The sequence below is a fragment of the Mustelus asterias genome, chromosome 1, assembly GCF_964213995.1.
Source record: "Mustelus asterias chromosome 1, sMusAst1.hap1.1, whole genome shotgun sequence".
In the NCBI taxonomy this organism is placed as follows: Eukaryota; Metazoa; Chordata; class Chondrichthyes; order Carcharhiniformes; family Triakidae; genus Mustelus; species Mustelus asterias.
Window position 1 is genome coordinate 15,946,313 of NC_135801.1, and position 20,648 is coordinate 15,966,960.

Sequence of the window (20,648 nt, forward strand, 5' to 3'; positions counted from 1 at the left end):
ATCCCCCAATCCTCCCCCCCATCCCCCGATCCTCCCCCCCCATCCCCCGGTCCTCCCCCCCCCATCCCCCCCCCCCCCCATCCCCGATCCTCCCCCCCCCCCCATCCCCCGATCCTCCCCCCCCATCCCCCGATCCTCCCCCCCCATCCCCCGCCTCCCCCCCCCCCCCCCCATCCCCCGATCCTCCCCTCCCCCCCCTCCCCTCCTGCCCGCCCCGGTCCCTCCCCCCAGCACACTGTTGCCTGGTAACGGTCCGGTGGGCGGGGCTTTCCAGCCGCAGTCTCGCGAGAGCGGCGGGCGGTTGAGCGGAAGCTGGGAGCCGGCTGAGTGGAGGCAGAGCGCGGGGCGGGCTGTCGGCGCGGAGCGGGAGGAATCAGACGCCCCGTGGATTCACCCGAGCCGGCAGTGAGGGAGCGGGAGAGCGGGCAGGATGTCGGAAGCGGAGGAGAGGCCGAGCGCCAACCTGAATCTGAACCCGGCCGAGGGGCGGACGGAGGAGGCGGGCGCCAAGCCGTTGGCGGAGGGTCAGATCCAGGGCCCGGGACAGGTGGGTTACCGGCGAATCCCGGCCCTGGCCTCGTGTCGGCTTCTGGACGGAGACCGTTCAGCCGCCCACGCGGTACTAGCCCCGAGATCGCATTGTTTCCCCAGGTTAAGCCCCTCCCCCAATCCTGGTATATGTGAACCCCCCACTCCCGGGGGGGCGGGGCGGGAGATCCGGTACCGTGAGCCCCCCTCCTCCTCCTCCTCCGCTCAAACGGTCGTGTTGTCGGCAATGGCGCATGCTCAGTGCGGCTCCATCCCCCTTTGTCTCCAGACTGAGTGAGGATAATGGCAAAGCGAGGCTGATAGACCCACATCTGAAACCCTTAACACACCCCCCCCATAGAAAACCCTCAACACCCCCCCCCATAGAAAACCCTCAACACCCCCCCCCATAGAAAACCCTCAACACCCCCCCCCATAGAAAACCCTCAACACCCCCCCACCCCATCTGAAACCCTTAACACACCCCCCCCATAGGAAACCCTTAACACCCCCCCCATAGGAAACCCTTCACACCCCCCCCATAGGAAACCCTTCACACCTCCCCCATAGGAAACCCTTAACACCCCCCATAGGAAACCCTCAACACCCCCCCCATAGGAAACCCTTAACACCCCCCCCATAGGAAACCCTTAACACCCCCCCCATAGGAAACCCTTAACACCCCCCCATAGGAAACGCTTAACACCCCCCCGCCATAGGAAACCCTGAACACCCCCCCCCCCCCCCATAGGAAACCCTGAACACCGCCCCCCCATAGGAAACCCTGAACACCCCCCCGCCATAGGAAACCCTTAACACCCCCCCGCCATAGGAAACCCTTAACACCACCCCCCCCATAGGAAACCCTGAACCCCCCCCACCCCCCCCCCCCCCCCCCCCATAGGAAACCCTTAACACTGCCCCCCCCATAGGAAACCCTTAACACCGCTCCCCTCCAGGAAACCCTTAACACCCCCCCCCCATAGGAAACCCTTAACACCCCCCCCCATTAGGAAATCCTTAACACCCACCACCCCCCCCCCCCCCAGGAAACCCTTAACACACCCCCCCCCCCCCGCCAGACAACCCTTAACACCCCCCCCCCCAATTAGGAAACCCTTAACACCCCCCCATAGGAAACCCTTAACACCCCCCCATAGGAAACCCTTAACACCCCCCCCCATAGGAAACCCTTAACACCCCCCCCATAGGAAACCCTTAACACCCCCCCCATAGGAAACCCTTAACACCCCCCCCATAGGAAACCCTTAACACCCCCCCCATAGGAAACCCTTAACACCCCCCCCATAGGAAACCCTTAACACCCCCCCCATAAGGAAACCCTTAACACCCCCCCCCATAAGGAAATCCTTAACACCCACCCCCCCCCGCCAGACAACCCTTAACACCCCTCCCCCATTAGGAAACCCTTAACACCCACCCCCCCCCCCCCCCCAGGAAACCCTTAACACCCCCCCCCTCCCCCATAGGAAACCCTTAACACCGCCCCCCCCCCCCAGGAAACCCGAACACCCCCCCCCCCCCAGGAAACCTTGAACCCCCCCCCCCCAAGGAAACCTTGAACCCCCCCCCAGGAAACCCTGAACACCCCCCCCCCACCCCAGGAAATCCTTAACACCCACCCCCCCCCCCCCCGGCCAGACAACCCTTAACACCCACCCCCCCCCCCGGCCAGACAACCCTTAACACCCCCCCCCCCCCCCAGGAAACCCTTAACACCCCCCCTCCCCCATAGGAAACCCTTAACACCGCCCCCCCCCCCCCCCCCAGGAAACCCGAACACCCCCCCCCCCCAGGAAACCTTGAACCCCCCCCAAGGAAACCTTGAACCCCCCCCCCCCCCCCAGGAAACCCTGAACACCCCCCCCCACCCCAGGAAACCCTGAACACCCCCCCCCCCCAACCCCAGGAAACCCTGAACACCCCAGGAAACCCTGAACACCCCCCCCCCCCCCCAGGAAACCCTGAACACCCCCCCCATAGAAAACCCTCAACTCCCCCCCCCCCCCCCCCCCCGGAAAACCCTTAACACTCCCCCATAGAATCTCTTTATCATCTCTTCCCCCCCCCCCCCCCCCCCCAGAATGCCTGCCTCCGCCCCTCTCCCTCTGTTACTGATCCAGCATCACTTCGCCGCCACCACTCCCCTCACCTTCAAAATGACATCTTCGCCTCAAGAGCTTCCATGCAGCAGCCAGTTAGTTCCACAATCTTAACCCACGCTTTGTTCATGAATCACAGAAAGTTGGAATGCAGGCACTGCATGTAATGAAGAAGGCAAATGGAATGTTTGCATTTATTGTGAAAGGACCGGAGTATAAAAGTAGAGAAGGCATTGGAAAATCGTGTTGCAGCTGTATAAGACTTTGTTTAGGCCGCATTTGGAGTATTGTGTACAATTCTGATCGCCACACTACCAGAAGGGTGCAGAAGAGATTTCCAAGGATACTGCCTGGTTTGGAGGATATGGACTATGAAGAAAGGTTGAACAAACTTGGATTGTTTTCATTGGAGCGTCGGAGGATGAGGGGAGATCTGACAGGTTTACAAGATTATGACAGGCTTGAATAGAGTGAATAGTCAGTCTTTTTCCCAGGGCTGAAGGGTCAGTTACTCGGGGGCATAGGTTGAAAGTAAGGGGGAAAGTTTAAAAGAGATGTGAGGGGCGTGTTTTTCACAGAGGGGGTGAATGCCTGGAACGGCCTGCCGGAGGAGGTGGTGGAAGCAGATTCTATGATGACATTCAAGAGGCATCTGGATAGATACGTGAATAGGCAGGGAATAGAGAGATGTGGACCAAGTAGAGGCAAGAAAATATTAGATTAGAGAGGCATCTGTGTTGGCACAGACTTGGTGGGCCGATGGGCCTGTTCCTGTGCTGTACTGTTCTTTGTTCTTTTTAAGTGTTGTTGCAATTGTACAGGGTGTTGGTGAGACCACATCTGGAGTATTGTGTCCAGTTTTGGTCTCATTTGAGGAAGGATGTTGCGGCATTGGAAGTAGTTCAGAGGAGGTTCACCAGATTGATTCCAGGAATGAAAGGGTTGATGTACGAGGAGAGATTAAACAGTTTGGGCTTGTACTCACTGGAGTTTAGAAGGATGACGAGGTCTGATCGAGGTATATAAAATACTAAAAGGGATTGATAAGGTTAACATAGACCAAATGTTTCCCCTTGTGGAGCAATCTAGAACAAGAGGTCACAGGTATATGTTGAGAGGTGGTAGATTTAAAGCTGAAATGAGAAGAGACTACTTCTCGCAGAAGGTGGTGAGTTTGTGGAACTAGGTGCCCCATAGCGTGGTGGAGTTTGAATCATTTAATGGTTTCAAGAAGGAAATAGATATATTTCTGATTTTTAAAAAAAAGAACAGGTTAAAGAGATAAGGGGAACAGGAGGGGAGATGGATTGGAGACCAGGGAGAGATCAGCCATGATCTGATTGAATGGCGGGGCAGGTTCGAAGGACTGAATTGCCTACTTCTGCTCCTAATTCCTCTGTGCCTATGTAACATCTATACCCAAACAAACATGGCTAAATGTTTCGGATCCCAGTAGCTTTTGGGTCAGCGCAAATTTGGGAGGTGTAACAACTCCTAAGCCTTTTATTCTGGGTACGATTACTTGCCAGTCAGCTCCATAAACTTTGTTCAAAACGCTCTGAATCCTAACTTGAATCAAGTCTGTTCAACCATCACCTCCAGTCTAGCAACGCCTTAGTTTTCATGTCATCCTTGTTCTCAAATCCAGCCTTACCCCTTCCTGTCCCCTGCAGTCCTGCAGATCACTGTGCTCCTCCATTTCTGGCAACTTGCACGTCCCTGCTTTTGACAGGTGGTCATGATGCACAGCGGTTAGCACTGCTGCCTCACAGCGCCAGGGACCCGGGTTTGATTCCCGACTTGGGTCACTGTCTGTGTGGACTTTGCACGTTTTCCCCCTGTCTGCGTGGTTTTCTTCCAGCTGCTCCAGTTTCCTCCCACAGTCCAAAAGACATGCTGGTTAGGTGCATTGGCCCTGCTAAATTCTCCCTCAGTGGCGACCAGGTGATTTTCAAAGTAACTTCATTGCAGTGTTAATGTAAGCCTACCTGTGACGTTGATAAATTGCCTTTAGCTGCCTAAGCCCTGCATTTGGAATACTCTTCCTAAACCTCTCCCCCCTTTAAAACTTACCAGTTTGACCACATCTATACTAATATAACTTGTGGCTCAGTGTTAAATATTTTTAGACAAGTCCCATGGAGTACTTTGGAGATTTTTTCTATGTTAAAGGTGGTTAAACCACACATTGATGTAGTCTGCGCAGTTCTGGCTTCCAAATTATAAAAAGGATACAAAGATGCGAAAAAGAAGATTGACAAGGGTGATAGTACAACTGAGAGGCTATCCTGTATCAGGAAAGACTGGACTTATTTTCTCTAGAAAAGGAAAGACTGATGGATGGACGGCCTAGCAAGTACGCACAGGCCAATTGGACTGAATGTCTTGTTTCTTGTCACCTGTAATGACAAAATAATTTTGGACCTGACTAGCTATAGCGGCAGTTCGCTGGGGAGATGAGATGAACCATTATGAAATGCCTATTGTAAGTTCATATTTCTTATTAGGTGCAACGTAGTTGGTAGCACTCTCACCTCTGAGTCAGGTAGTTATGGGTTCAAATACCACTCCAGTGACTTGAGACTAGAAATCCAGATTGACACTACGACAAAGTACTATACTGTCAAAGGTGCCGCCTTTTGGATGAGAGACAACCCTTTCTTCCTTCTTGTTCCGGTATAAAGGTTCCCAGGGCATCATTTTGAAGTGTCCTGTGTCCTGTCTCGTATTCATCACAGTAAGAAGTCTCAACACCAGGTTAAAGTCCAACAGGTTTATTTGGTAGCACAAGCCACAAGCTTTCGGAGCGCTGCTCCTTCATCAGGTGAGTGGGAGTTTGTTCACAAACAGGGCATATAAAGACACAAACTCAATTTACAAAATAATGGTTGGAATGCGAGTGGAGAGAGGGTTAAGCACAGGTGCTTAACCTGTGCTTAACCCCCTCTCCACTCACATTGTCTGTACCTTTAAGAATTGATTACTTGTAAAGACTCGCATTCCAACCATCATTTTGTAAATTGAGTTTGTGTCTTTGTATGCCCTTTTTGTGAACAGAACTCCCACTCACCTGATGAAGGAGCAACGCTCTAAAAGCCTGTGGCTTGTGTCACCAAATAAACCTGTTGGACTTTAACCTAATGTTGAGACTTCTTACTGTGCTTACCCCAGTCCAACGCCGGCATCTCCACATCGTATTTATCACTCAGTTAATATCATAAAAACAGAGTGTTGAGATCATGAAAGGTACTATAGAAATATAATTCTTTGCTTTTTTTTATCTCGACCCTTTGAGATTAGAGATTTGGCAAAATAGGGTTTTGAATCAAGATTCATTCTCAAGACAAAAGCTGGTTTTAATGTCTTAGGCATTTTCTTAGGCAAACCTGTAATCTACTTTGCCCAATTTAAAGGGAGAGAGAACATTCCCTCAGTACCAAACGGCATTGGTCCTGTGTGAAACGTGTATTGTTCTGCTTGGAAGTCCACCTGCTAAATGAAAAATCAGCGGGTGTAATATTTATAATGCAGTGTCATTTGGATGAATAAATTTTCCACTCTGCAAGTTTCTGTTTCTTATAAACCTGTTTATTGGCTGTTCACGTAATGTTTTCTGTACTAGATGGACAGTGCTGATACAGCATTTATATTCAAAGTGCCTAAACCAGAGGTGAAAGAGGAGGATCCGGCCTATGAAGAAAAAATGGTAAAATCAGTAAAGGAAGCATTTGTTTAAATTATTTTCATTTGTACATAGTATTGCAATTCATTCATACATGGAAAGTCTCTTTGCTTTACATTCATTTTAATTTGGATCGAGTAATTAACAAATGAGAATTCATTAGGTTATCATCTTGGGGGACCAGCTGTGCATCACTGCCACCACCCAAAGAAAGTACAGCTTTGCCTGAGGGTGCTGGTCTTGTGAGCTTTTTGTTTTAAATTTTTCAGCTTTACCGCTCCATCTTTTAGAGCAGGAGCCCATTTAATCCTCATCCATCAGTGCTGACTCGCAACACTTTCAGCCTGAATTTCCTCAGGAGGAATTTCAGTATCCTGACTTCACAGGGTGGTTAGTCCCATTTTTGAAAGCTGGTACTGGCAATTGCAGTCTTTCATTAGCTGAATGATGCACATCATTCAATATTAGATAACTTAGAATATGGCCAACTTGCAGAAGGATCAAACTACTGTTAGATCAGGAATGATAACGTCCTAAGAAGACTATGATAATGTGGTAACCATAACTGATAGGTGAGATATATGCTTCTTCAGTAAGTAGTGGCCTGCTGTACCTTTTAAAGTTGATTGATATTTCCCCGTTCCTTGTGTTGTGATGCTTTAAACTAAGCAGAGGTTTTTTGTCCTATTTGTGTTGTGGCAGTGAGATGAATGACTGTCCATGACATTGAGGGAATATTTGACTACGTGTGGCATCAAGAAGACCTAGCAAAACTGAACTCAGTGGGAATCAGGAAAGCTGTCCACTGGTTGGAGTCATACCTCACACAAAAGAAGATGGTTGTAAATGGTGGAGGCCATTCATCTCAGCCCCAAGACATGATTGTAGGAGTTCCTCAGGGTGGTGCCCTAGGCCCAAACTTTTTCAGCTGCTTCATCATAAGGTCAGAAGTAAGGGTGTTTAAAGATGAGAATTGCACTACGCTTTGTACAGTTTGCACCTCCTCAGATACCGAAGCAGCCTGTTCTTGCACGCAGCAAGACCTGGATAATGTTCAGGCTTGGACTGACAAGTGGCAAATCACTTTTGTACCACCCGAGTGCCAGGCAATGATCATCTCCAACAAGAGAGACTCGAGCCATTTTCCCCCTTAATAATCAGCCGCTTTACCATTGTTGAATCTTCCGCCATCAACATTCTGGGGGTTACCATTGACCAGAAACTGAACTGAGCATATAATTACTGAGAGCTACAAGAGTAGGTCAGAGGCTGGGAATTCTATGGCGAATGACCCACCACTTAAATCCCCAAAACCTACCCATAATCCGTAGGCAGGAGTCAGAAGTGTGAAGGAATATCCTTCATTTGCCTGGATGAGTGCAGTCCCAACAACATTCAAGAAACTCGGCACCTTCCAAGGCAAAGCAGCCACTTGATTGTCACTCCATTCACCACCCATAAATTGGCAGCAGTGTGAACCATATGCAAGATGCACGACAGTATCTTTTCAAGGCTCCTTTGACAGCACCTTCCAAATCCATGGCCTCCAACACCTAGAACAACAAGGACAGCAGATGGAAGACAACACTAGGAGGGGCAACAGTAGACCACATGGCTCTTCGAGCCTGCTCTGCCATTCGGTTTGATCATTGCCGATCTTGGGCTTCAACTCCATTTCCCCGTCCATTCCCCATATCCCTTGATTCCTTGAGAGACCAAAAAACTGTCTCTCCCAGACTTTAAAGTATTTATGGAGCATTCACAACGTTCTTGAGGCCGAGAATTCCAAAGATTCACAACCTTTGGGTGAAGTAATTTCCTCATCTTAGCCCTAAATGATTGGTCCCTTATCCTGAGACTGTGCCCCCATGTTTTAGATTGCCCAACCAGCAGAAACAAGATGCTTGGGAACTTAACTTGCAAGTTTCCATCCAACTCAAAAACAGTGCCTGGAACTATATCACTATTGCAGGGTCAAACTCTTGGAACAATCTCCCTAACAGCATTGTTGGTGTATGTACCACACAGACTGCAGCTGTTCAAGAAGGCTGCTCACCACCACCTTGAGGGTAATGGATGCCGGTCTGGCGAGTGATGCCCACATCCCATGACCCTCCTTTTTGTGGGGTGCGATAAGTGGAGTAGTGGCCTTTTCAAATCAGCAATTAGTTGTCTTTTTGCACTGTTCAACTGTATAAATATAAACTGTATAAATATTCCCCCGTGGTTCAGGGATGGAACGAATCATATTTTTAATCTCTCAAAATTGAACAGGTTTTGACTTTCTAAACTTGGACACTCTTGCTTTGGTTTTGCAATATCCTCTGAGCAAATGGAGCAATTTTAGCACCAGGGTAGTGCCAGCAAACCATTGGAAATGGTATAGAATAGAGGTTATTAACTACTAAGCTATTTTAGAAATATTGTGGTAGATAAAAGACTGCTTTTACCATAAGATTTTATCCACCAAGCTTCCTCCTCTTGCCTGCACAAACATTCTACTAACTTGTGCTTTTAACACTTTTTATAGAGAGTTAAACATGAACAGTGCTAAATTTGAAGCTGGCACGTACAGTACTATACACATTTGTGTACTATCCTGTATGTAGAATTATAGGTTGTGTTTGAAGAGCATTTTTGAATTTACTGGCACAAAGTGAAATCACAATTACACTGGGAATGATTTAATAGCCCCACAGCAGAGAGGGTTGTGTTTATTCTTCTTTCCCCACCTCACCCAAATGTTACTCAGTTGCCCAATTTACAAAGTAATACCAGGTGAAAGGCTGTTTTCCAAAGACACGTACTATTACGCTTCAATAAAAACGGATCTGCAGCCCCCACAAGGAGAACTGTAGATTAAATGAGATGTGTTTGCACACTCTTGTGACGTTAATTCTCAATGCTTTATTTTCTTCTTAACATTTTTTTTTCTTGTTCGACAGAAAGCAGACAGGGCAAATAGATTTGATTATCTGCTGCAACAGACCGAGCTTTTTGCCCACTTTATCCAACCTGCTGCACAGAAAACTCCAACGTCTCCTTTAAAGATGAAACCCGGGCGCCCTCGATTAAAGAAAGATGAGAAACAGACGCTTCTGTCGGTTGGAGAGTAAGATATATTCCAGGCAATGTGTTTTTGGATTCATGATGCAAATTCTGAGAGATTTCAATTTGGAAAGTGTTCCTCGCGTTTGAAGGCCAAAGAGGCGTTAATGTTGGGATCAAAGTAGAATGGTGGAAGTAAAGCTTTCATTCCTCCTTGAGGTTTTGGGGGCTCGGCTTTCAGTGATTTGGATATAACTCTTTACTGCTTCATCCATGTTTGCAGACTAGGTTAGGAGCAACCACAAATTGGGATCATACGATGGAGTTGCAAAGAGGGCATAGCCCAGTGAGTGGGCAAAGCTGTGGCAAATGTAGTTCAGTGTGGAGAAGTGTGAGGCCACCCACTTTGGAACTGAGAAAGGTGAATCTGAGTGTTTTCGACAAGAGAGATTAGTTGTGGAGGAGCAAAAGAGATTTGAGTTTCCATGTATACAAGTAACACGATATTACTGCACTGTTACAAAATATAATGGAATATGCTAAGAGGAAGATGGCATTTATCTCAAAATAGATTGGGATGAAAAAATGAGGAAGTTGTACAGAGCCTTGGTCAAACCTCAGCTGGAGAACTGCCTTTGGTTCTGGGCAATGAACCTCTGGAAAGTAATATTGGTCTTGCACCGGAATGCTGTCTGGTCTTAGTGTTAGGTTATGAGAACATAACATGTTCCATAAATTTGGCTTTCATTCCGTTGAGTTTAGAGTATTAAAGAGTGACCAAATTGAGGTGTTTAAAATGATTAGGGGATTTGATAGGGTAGATACAGAGACTAATTTCTTTTGAGGGAAATCTGGTTCAAGGGGGCACATCTTAAAATTAGAACGAGGTCACTTAGGATTGAAAGTGAGGGCTATTTCGTTCCACTTGGTGGAAAGGTCTGCCCCAAATGGCTATGGGTGCTAAATTTTCTGAATGGATTTTTTACTTTGTTGGGTGCACTATCAAGTGATATGAAGCAACAGCAGGCATGATTTAATTGAATAAACAGATGTCTGAGGTTGCATGGCCTACACCTTTTCTCTGCCTTTTTAAAGTTGAAACAGCATCTTAGTCACCAAGTGTTAAAATATCCTGCATCTGTATAACAGGCGTGGAATTCCTGTCAAACTTGCATTAAAAACACTGATGTTCTTCAATTTGTCATGTGTATGATTGAAGACTATGTTGACAACTATTGGCACAAAAGATTATACATGTGTAATTACCTAATTAAATTTTAAAAATACTAATATGCTGTGTAATCTACCATGGTCTTGGTCGAGTATTTACATAACAGTAGATTTCAAAGCATGGCATTATGGGGATAGGGTCTGGGAGGGATTGAGGCCGGTGCAGACTCCATGGGCCAAATGGCCTCTTTCTGCACTTTTAGGATTCTATGTACTAATCTTCATCACAAAAGTAATGCACAATCTCCAAAATAATTTGTACGGTGCTGTTTATTCTGAAGTGATTGTGGATTTGAAATTGACTGTAGTAACAGCTCTTTTAAAATGGTTTGGAAAGTAATAGTAACCCCTCGCACAAAACAATTCACTTTTAATTCTTAGCTATCGGCATCGTCGTACGGAACAGGAAGAGGATGAAGAGCTACTGTCAGAAAACAGCAAGACAACCAATGTCTGCACAAGGTTTGAAGAATCCCCATCATGTATGTAAAGCCATTTTATTCATTATTTCATACATGAGTTAATGTAGCTCAGTTTTCACTCCCTTTTCCCAATTGCTTTCACATTTTCAGTCACCATTCATCGATGTGCAGTATTCAATTTTGTCAAAATTAGACTTGTGGGACATTTGAGACTGTTGTAATTAAATCTCCAAAAACAGCACCTCCTGTTCTGCTGGTTTAATTGGCTTTATTTATTGGAATAAGGGGTCTTTTTAATGGAACAACCTACTAATGCTGATAGACACCACGGGCTCACTCCAGCCTAACTTGTAATCTGACATAATATTTTCTGACTGGATATTGTCGATATTGAGTATTTTGAGGTTAAATTCAGCATGAATAAAATGCAGGGTAAAGCTCAAAGATCTCCCTCATGCCAGTATGACATGTGTTTCATATATCAGCCTTTCACCTTGGTCTTTGTTTTGTTCAGCTTTGCCCTCTCAACCAGTGCTCCCAAGGAACTGAGTTGAAACTGCTTCAGCTTATTTTTCATGGGGTCCGAGCAGCCATTTTAACATGTTAGTGTGCGCCACATTAAAAGGAACCATCTGTTTTCATGAGGAATAATTGGATTATCAGACAGATTGCGTACATGTGACATGCTCTCCTTTTGGTGTTGAGAATCATGTATAATCAGTTCCTTACCCTATGAAATGGTGAGCTGAATGATCTGATCTCTCAAATGGCATTTCCCCAATCAAAGAACAAACAAAAGTACAGCACAAGACAGGCCCTCCGGCCCTCCCAGCCTGTGCCAATCATGATGCCCTTCCTAAATTAAAGAAAAAACCTTCTGTCCTTATTTGGGTCTGTATCCCTCTATTCCCTCCCTGTTCATTTACCCGTTGAGATGCCTCTTAAACGTTGCTAATGTGCCTGCTTCCACCACCTCCCCTGGTAGTGCATTCCAGGCACCCACCACTCTGTGAAAAACTTCCCCCACACATCTCCCTTAAATTTTACCCCTCTCACCTTGAACCTGCGCCCCCTTGTAATTAACACTTCCACCCTTGGAAAAAAGCTTCTGACTATCCACCCTGCCTATGCCTCTCATAATTTTGTACACCTCTATCAGGTCTGTCCTCAGCCTCTGTCTTTCCAATGAAAACAATGCTAGTTTATTCAGCCTCTCCTCATAGCCAACACCCTTGAGACGAGGCAACATCCTGGTGAATCTCTCTCCAAAGCTTCCACGTCCTACTGGTAGTGTGATGACCAGAACTGCGTGCAATACTGCAAATACTCATAACATATTAAAATTCCCAGTAATGTCAATGCAATGATTTCTTACAAAGCAGTCAAAGCCCAGTAAAGTGGTTCCTCACCATCATTCCTTCTCTCTGCCCTCCCAATCTTGCTCATACTTCCCTTAGTAAAGTTTATGTGCTCTGTTTAACAGTTTATGTTTCTGTATATACTTTGGCCTTGTTTTATTGGTCAATTTAGCTGCTATAGAATGGTAGTAGTCGTGGTGAAAATCACCACCTTTGTTTTGGAACCTGCGTCTGAACGCTGACATTCTTGATGCAAACATTGAGACCCTAATACCAAATGGATTGTGCTGCTTGCTTTTTGTTGTCTCAAGCTATCATGGTGCTTTCGGTTCAATGGTTCCTGAAACAGTAATACTTTTCCTTTTGGTCATGGCACTGATTTAATTTCCTCTTAAGCTGTATTCTGTGCAGACTCTTACAACGGTTGAAGGCTCTAAATGTTTGGGGTCTCTTCCACAGATGTAAAAGGAGGGAAACTCCGCGACTATCAGATCCGTGGACTGAATTGGCTGATTTCTTTATATGAGAATGGCATTAATGGTATCCTGGCAGATGAAATGGTATGAATACACATTGATTGTAGACATAACAATTGTTTGGTGTAGGCATGTGAGATGTTTAGTTTAAAGGATTTAATAAGATAAATGTCTCTGTAATGTAGTGGTTATCACGTTCGCCGAACGTGAAATGTTCCCGGTTCAAAACGGGGCGAAGCATTCATTAGATGTATTCAAGAGGCGGCTAGGTCTAGCACTTGGGGTGAATGGGATCAAAGGTTATGGGGGGGGGAAAAAGCAGGATTAGGCTATTGAGTTGGATGATCCGCCACGATCGTGATGAATGGCGGAGCAGACTCGAAGGGCAAAATGGCCACCTCCTGCTCCTATCTTCAATGTTTCTAAATAGGGAACAAGTATCTTCTCCCGGCTGTTCAAGGGTGTACCATTGAAAGATTAGCGGAAACCTGGAACGTTTGTTTTCTCCTCCTTCCTGCCAAAACCTAGCTTTTTATTTTATAAAACACTTGAGGCATGGTTAGTCTAGACATGTCAAAACTGAGACTAAGGTTTTTGTTAGATTAGTGTTTAGGGAAATGGAACCAAGGCAGATAAATGGAGTTACGATGTAGATGAGCTATGATCTAATTAAATTGCAGAACAAAGTTGATGGGCCGAATGGTTTCTTCCAGTACATTTCAGAAATGCTTCAGGACAACACTGATGAAAAAACAGTCTTTGATTCGAAGAGAATTAATTGTTTTACTTTGTTTAACAGGGTCTCGGGAAGACTTTGCAAACTATTGCTCTTCTTGGGTACATGAAACATTATAGAAACATTCCTGGACCTCACATGGTTCTAGTCCCCAAGTCTACACTGCACAACTGGATGCTTGAGTTCAAAAGATGGATACCGACTCTTCGAGCTATTTGTTTAATAGGTGACAAGGATCAAAGGGTAAGAACTGCATTTTATGTTCCCAAAAATACTGTTGGAAAATACAGCTGATGCATGGAGCTTAATTTGAAAATGCATTGCACATTGTGGAAGTAATCCGTGCAGCGCTTGTTGGATCTCCTGCCATATGTTGGCCGACCCCAGTGGGAAAGTACAACTACCCTTGCTGCCCCAGCATCGGAACAAGAAAAAACAGCCAGGATTCTTAAAGCTGGTTGCTATCTCGACATCTGTCATTTACCAAATAGGATTTAAGTAATCCGCAAGCACTTGCTGTCAAAACATGTGTGTGAAAAAGCTGCATGGGTGAGGTACCAAAGGACATACAGCATCTGTTGGGCAAGTCACGAGAGAGTCAGTTCATTCACGGGGGAGTAAGATTTTTTTTTAACAACTAAACACTGACCCATAAACCATAACGGCAAATTTTGGAATACCTCCCAAAGGTAGGGGAGTCCAACTAGAGGGCATCGGTTTAAGCTGAGAGGGAAGAGATATGAAAGGGTCCAGAGGGGCAACTTTTTCACTGAGGGTGGTGAGTGTCTGGAACAAGCTGCCAGAGGTAGTAATAGAGGCGGGTACAATTTTGTTTTTTAAAAAGCATTTAGACAGTTCGATGGGTATAGAGGGGTATGGGCCAAACGTGGGCAATTGGGATTAGTTCAGGGGTTTTAAAAAAAGAGCAGCATGGACAAGTTGGGCTGAAGAGACTTTTTCCATGCTGTAAACCTCTATGACCTTGTTTAAATTGCTGAATAAATACCACTAGCATTGCAGTTGTGTGAACAAGCACTTTGTGTAATAAAAGTACAATAAATGAAGGACTCATAAAACCTGGGATACAATTTTAATAAATTTAGACTTAACAAATTGAAATGTTGTATTTGGCCATTGTTCAATCTTTAATATTAATCCTGCCTTTCACTGGATTGAATTTACTTTCGTCGACTCTCTCAAAAACATGTTTTCAACATGCATGCGGAGAATGGATCTGTCACCAGTGTTAACGTCAGCCCTCAAGGTTCCTTGAGACTGGCTATGGAGATCAGCTTTTCTTTGCTCTGCACAACTAAAATCAGAGATTTGCCACGCATACAACGTTTGAGTGTAAATTTGCAAATATGTTCAATTATATTGTAATTTATTGCTCTCTCCTTGCTTTGCAACACTCTGGGCGGGATTTTCCAGCCCCATCAGTGGCAGGGAAAATGGTGTGCTGGGCTGGAACATCTTGAAGTGGTGGCACAGTGGTTAGCACTGCTGCCTCACAGCAAGAGTTTTAACAACACCAGGTTAAAGTCCAACAGGTTTATTTGGTAGCAAATGCCTTTAGCTTTTGGAGCGCTGCTCCTTCGTCAGAAGTCCCACAGTCCAAAGAAGTGCAGGTTAGGTTGATTGGCCGTGCTAAATTAACCCTAGTGTCGGGGGGGTTAACAGGATAAATATGTGGAGTTACGGGAATAGGGCCTGGATGGGATTGTGGTCAGTGCAGACTCGATGGGCTGAATGGCCTCCTCCTGCACTGTAGGCATTCTATTCTATTCTGTTCTCACTAATACAGTCCCATTGATCCTGTATCTATAAACCACAAGATTCCGATGGACTGAGTCCGCTCCAGTAATAGGAGATTTCATCTTCTGGACTACAGAGAGGGAGAGCTGGAGAAAGATAGAGGAGGCCATGAAATAGAAAGAAAGGGAGAGAGGGGGTGAGAGACAGACAGAGCGAGCTCCAGACAGAGAGGGATTCTATGGTTTGGAGAATAGGGCCTGGGTGGGATTGTGGTCGGTGCAGACTTAATGGGCCGAATGGCCTCTTCCTGCACTGTAGGGATTCTATGGTTTGGAGAGTTGCCAAGAGCCAATTGACCTTTGGCCGCTCTCCACCTTTGCCCGTCCTGCCCTTGACGCTGCTCACTGCTGGCGGGGCTGGAAAATCCCAATATCAGTGTTTTATTCAGCTAAATTTGTCTGATTAATGCCTGTGATCAGTTCTGTTTCTGCTGTATCCCAATTGCATTCTAGAAAAATAAATTTCTGGTGTTTGGAAAACTGAAATGTAACCCACTTCTTTCTTTATCAGGCTGCTTTCATCAGAGATGTCCTCCTTCCTGGAGAGTGGGATGTCTGTGTGACGTCGTATGAAATGCTCATCAGGGAGAAATCTGTTTTCAAAAAATTTAATTGGCGATATCTGGTTATAGATGAAGCCCACAGGATCAAAAATGAGAAATCCAAGGTAAGTTTGTTTTCCCTTCATTTTCTCTGCTCTCTTCCCCATCCTGTCCATTCCCACCAGAGTTCATGGCTACCATTGTAGTGAATGCTAAATTTTCTGCCTCATCTTAAGGTGAATTGGGGATAAACACAGGCTTGATTTGTGGCATGGGAGCATGAGCAGGTGACAGCTTGGTAGCTCAGTGGTTCGCACTGCCTCCTCACAGCTCCAGCGACCCAGGTTCGATTCCCAGCTTGGGTCATCGTCTGTGCGGAGTTTACACATTCTCCCCGCATCTGCGTGGGTTTCCTCCGGGTGCTCCGGTTTCCTCCCACAGTCCAAAAAAAATTGCTGGTTAGGTGCTTTGGCTGTGCTAAATTCTCAGTGTACCAAAGTGTGGCGACTGGAGGATTTTCAGAGTAACTTCATTGCAGTGTTAATGTAAGCCTACTTGTGCCACTAATAAATAAACTTTAAAACTTTGTAAACCATGTGTCACATTCTCGGTTATATATCATGGAGTGAGGTTATTTTTGAGCAAGGTGCAGTTATGTCTGGGACCAGACAGAAAATGAGGCACAGAAGTTTGCTGCACACTGTTCCCCAGAAGAGGGGAATGCAAAGACGGGGTAAGACGGAGTGGCAAAGAACAGTAAAAAAGAATTCAGTGTGGATGAAAGTGACTGTTCTCTGGTGAATGAGATAACGAAGGACAGGAAGATTGGAACAAAAGGTTGGAGGGAAATCCAGGAATAGAGATTTTAAAATGAAGGAAAATGATACATTTTGAGTACTAATGGTTAATATAATTGTTATTTGCTGCTTTCACTGTTCCTTTCCACTTCCATCAAAGTTTTAATAGCTAAATTAAAAGGACCATTTATTGTCACAGATGGAATGCGAATCTTGACGAAAAGAGCGCTTTAATCTCACAATCCAATGCAGACAAATAATTTTTTAAGTTAAAGTTTATTAGTGTCACAAGTAGGCTTACATTAACACTGTAATGAAGCTACTGTGAAAATCCCCTGGTCACCACACTCCGGCGCCTGTTCGGGTCCACTGAGGGGAAAATTTAGCACAGCCAATGCACTTAACCAGCATGTCTTTCAGACTGTGGGAGGAAACCGAAGCACCCGGAGGAAACCCACACAGACATGGGGAGAACATGTGGACTCCACACAGTTACCCAAGCCGGAAATCAGACACTGGTCCCTGTTGCTGTGAGGCAGCAGTGCGAACCGCTGTGCCATATTCAACCAAATGACTCCAGGGGTTCAGAAACTTCTGGGAAAGTTATTGCACCATCAATTATTGAGGCTCGATAGTTAATCTCTGGGTTTTAACACTAGTGGAAGAGTGGAGTGGAAATGTTTGAATTGAAAATCAAAGATCAGATCTGCTTATTCAGACTGTAGTGTGCTCTTGTTTTAAAAGCTTTTTAACCAGCTGCCCCTTCCACAACCATTGCTTCGATTTGAAAGAAATGCCATTCAATTGCGGACGGCTTTGGAAGTTTCCATATTCCTGTCTTGCAAGTTATAGATAACCGTTTGTAATCTTGATGTACTATTACCACACTTGCTTTTTGCTTCCTAATGCAAAGCATTTGGCGCCACTATATCTGAATTCATTGGAGAAATGACAGACATGAATAAACACCTAAAACATCAGTGATCTTTTAAATGCAGTCTGAATCTACAGTTGTGCCAGTAGTATGATTCGAACTTGTACCCAGTTTGTACAGTAATGTTTTTAAATCTGCTAAATTTACAGCTCTCTGAAATCGTGAGAGAATTCAAAACAACAAATCGATTATTGCTCACGGGTACACCACTTCAGAACAACCTGCACGAACTCTGGGCTCTGCTCAACTTCCTCCTCCCGGATGTCTTCAATTCGTCTGCAGTAAGTAATGAGAAATGCAGCTCGACAGTGACTGTACCGTTTGTCGAAGGTTCAATTACAGTGTTTAAACCTATTTCTTTTTGGAAGGCATGAGAGAATGCTGCAAAGTTGTGTCTTTTTCATTTTTGAACCTAGTGTCAGGGGAAGCTCTCCAACTTGCTGGAGGGTGTTGTGTGACACCATTGTTCCTTGCATTGGGAGCAGCCAGGTCGCTAAATGGCCGCAGTCTGTGTATTAATTTGTTCACCTGCCCACATTTTCTGAGCACTATATTCACCATATGTGTGCCGATGCAGAGTCCAATTGGTGATGTCTGCTCCTCTAACCCTTCAAACTGCTATTGACCATTTCTGATGCTCAGTGTCACATCTGCCTTACACTGCGAAGCGTATTTAACTTAACTTACTGCCTAACTGACCATTCTTCCTGTGTGGGTGTCCTGCAGCTTGTTACAGAGATGGAAGTAGGTGGTCCAAGGGAAAACATGATTTTTTTTCCATGTTAAATTGCCCATATGCCTCCCAGCTGAAACTGATTTGCAATTATTATGAGCAGCTGTGCATCTGTTTTATGATATCATTTGTGAACGATCTAATTTGGATGCTACCTTTTTAAATGGCCATTCTTGTTCTTCTCGTGATAAACAATGTAATAATTGAAACCATTGGATGTGGCGTTGATGGAAGTAACAAAATATGCAAAAACGTTTCGGGTTGGCATGACTAGAGCTGCTTGTTGTTCTTTGCAGGACTTTGATTCTTGGTTTGACACAAACAACTGTTTCGGGGACCAGAAGCTCGTTGAGCGATTGCACATGGTAAGCTTCTTATCTTATCTGTATTCTGATGCTGGTACGTTATTAAAATGCAAAGTTATTTCGGGCCCATCGCCCTCAGAAATATTATTCAAAAAGTTGTATATTTGTGTGATGAAGTGCCTTGAGAGTGTTTGGGGCTAATTTGAAGAAACAGCAAGGTTTCTTTTCTTCATTTACTGGGTGTGGATGTCGTTGACTAGACCAGCATTTATTGCCCATCCCAAGTCGCCCTTCAGAAGGTGGTGGTGAGCTGCCTTCTTGAACCACTGCAATCCCTGAAGTTCTAGGTACATCCACAGTGCTGTTAGGGAAGGAGTTCCAGGTTTTTTTGACCCAATGACGGTGAACAAGCAGCGATACGTTTCCAAAGTCGGGATGATGAGTGACTTGGAGGGAAACCTCCAGGTGGTGGTGTCCCCAGGTATCTGCTGCTCTTGTCCTTCTAGGTGGCAGTGGCTGAGAGTTTGGAAGGTGCTGCCTAAGGGACCCTGGTGAATTCTTGTAGATGGTACACACGGCTGTCACTGTTCATCAGTGGTGGAGGGAGTGAATGTTTGTGGAAGGGGTAGCAATCAAGTGGGCTGCTTTGTCCTGGATGGTGTTAAACTCATCCAGGCAAATGGAGAGTCTTCCATCACACCCCTGACTGATGCTTTGTATATGGTGGAGAAGCTTTGGGGAGTAAGGAGGTGAGTTACTCACCGCAGGATTCCTGGCCTTTGACTTGCCGTGGTAGATTTAGAACTGTTAATTTATTGATTAAAAATGTGATGCCAAAAACTGAGGATCTATGTTCTACTAAATGTTTATCCCAGCAGTGTTAAACTTTGAGTTACTGCATGTGAATTACAAATTAATTTGACTTTTATGAAGTGATAAAGTTAATGTAGTTGCCACCACTTCTTGCAAACATGACTTACCTACTATCCACTGGAATTAAGTGGTGGCTCTATTAGTGTAACGAGAATGGTTTCTGCCCAGTCCAACTGCATCCCACTTAGAATGGATTAGAAATGTTAAAGGGCACAAAGCTAAATGAACATTTACCAGGTGTTCTTGCATTCAGTAAATAGTGCTTGAAGTAAACATGGCATTTAAGGTGCTGTAATAGGCAACTTAGAAATTGATGACACGAATAGATAATTATTGCCTTTCACTCGATGTAGGCAACTACCATAGGTGTTTTTAATTAGGGTGAACATTTTACCCAGATCTGAATAATTTGAATCACTTCAGATATTACATAATATGGTGAAGGGGGAGAGATTTCTTTAGCTTCATTTACTCTCAATTATTTTTTCTGTCGCCATATATTGAACTCCTCAGTTCACCTTGGTAACAAGGCCCATTAAGCATCCCCACGGGCTGTTTCAATTGCTGATCCCGACCTTGATAAGAGCATTTCAATTGATGCTGGATCACTAGTAGAACTGCTTACTGATCAGGAAGACTTGCTCAATTAAAGTGTTTTTATCACATTTTGGGAGGTGCAGGGTAAGGGAAATAGAATAATTTTTATTTGCTTAAATGTCCACTATTTCAGAAGCTGAAATGGGTTGGGGGAGAGGAGGAATGGTAGGTTACAATTGCTCGGATTTATCTCATCTTCTGTTCACACTCCAAGCTCCATTTCCTAACCATTCACTCCAAACCTCTGTCTGGTTACTGTCTGTCTGAGGCTTAACCAAACTCTTTGCAATTATGATATCCTAATTGAGTCTGAACTACATTTCCAACCCCATATTCTCAATATTACCAATGCCACCACCATAATATCGCCCGCCCTTGTTCAATCCCTTAATTAGCACTAGGTTTTCCTAAACAGCCTTCCACCTTGCACCACGTGTAAGATTAAATTCA

At 45.1% G+C, this 20,648-nt stretch overlaps 1 protein-coding gene across 4 annotated transcripts in view; it reads left to right on the plus strand.

Moving 5' to 3' along the window:
• Positions 1-286: 286 nt before the first annotated feature.
• The window catches only part of LOC144491635 (SWI/SNF-related matrix-associated actin-dependent regulator of chromatin subfamily A member 5), a 36,658-nt gene continuing 16,296 nt past the window's right edge, over positions 287-20,648 (plus strand). For 2 of the 4 annotated variants that reach the window (XM_078209757.1, XM_078209747.1), the window contains exons 1-9: positions 287-547; positions 6,274-6,357; positions 9,279-9,445; positions 10,993-11,093; positions 12,851-12,951; positions 13,667-13,846; positions 15,929-16,084; positions 17,840-17,971; positions 18,720-18,788. In XM_078209757.1, the coding sequence (XP_078065883.1) occupies positions 431-547; positions 6,274-6,357; positions 9,279-9,445; positions 10,993-11,093; positions 12,851-12,951; positions 13,667-13,846; positions 15,929-16,084; positions 17,840-17,971; positions 18,720-18,788 (1,107 nt within the window). In that variant the 5' untranslated portion in view covers positions 287-430. Of the gene's footprint in view, positions 548-5,085; positions 5,137-6,273; positions 6,358-7,035; positions 7,277-9,278; positions 9,446-10,992; positions 11,094-12,850; positions 12,952-13,666; positions 13,847-15,928; positions 16,085-17,839; positions 17,972-18,719; positions 18,789-20,648 lie in introns of those variants that run through there. The other 2 variants (XM_078209766.1, XM_078209775.1) reach the window with 2 other exon arrangements.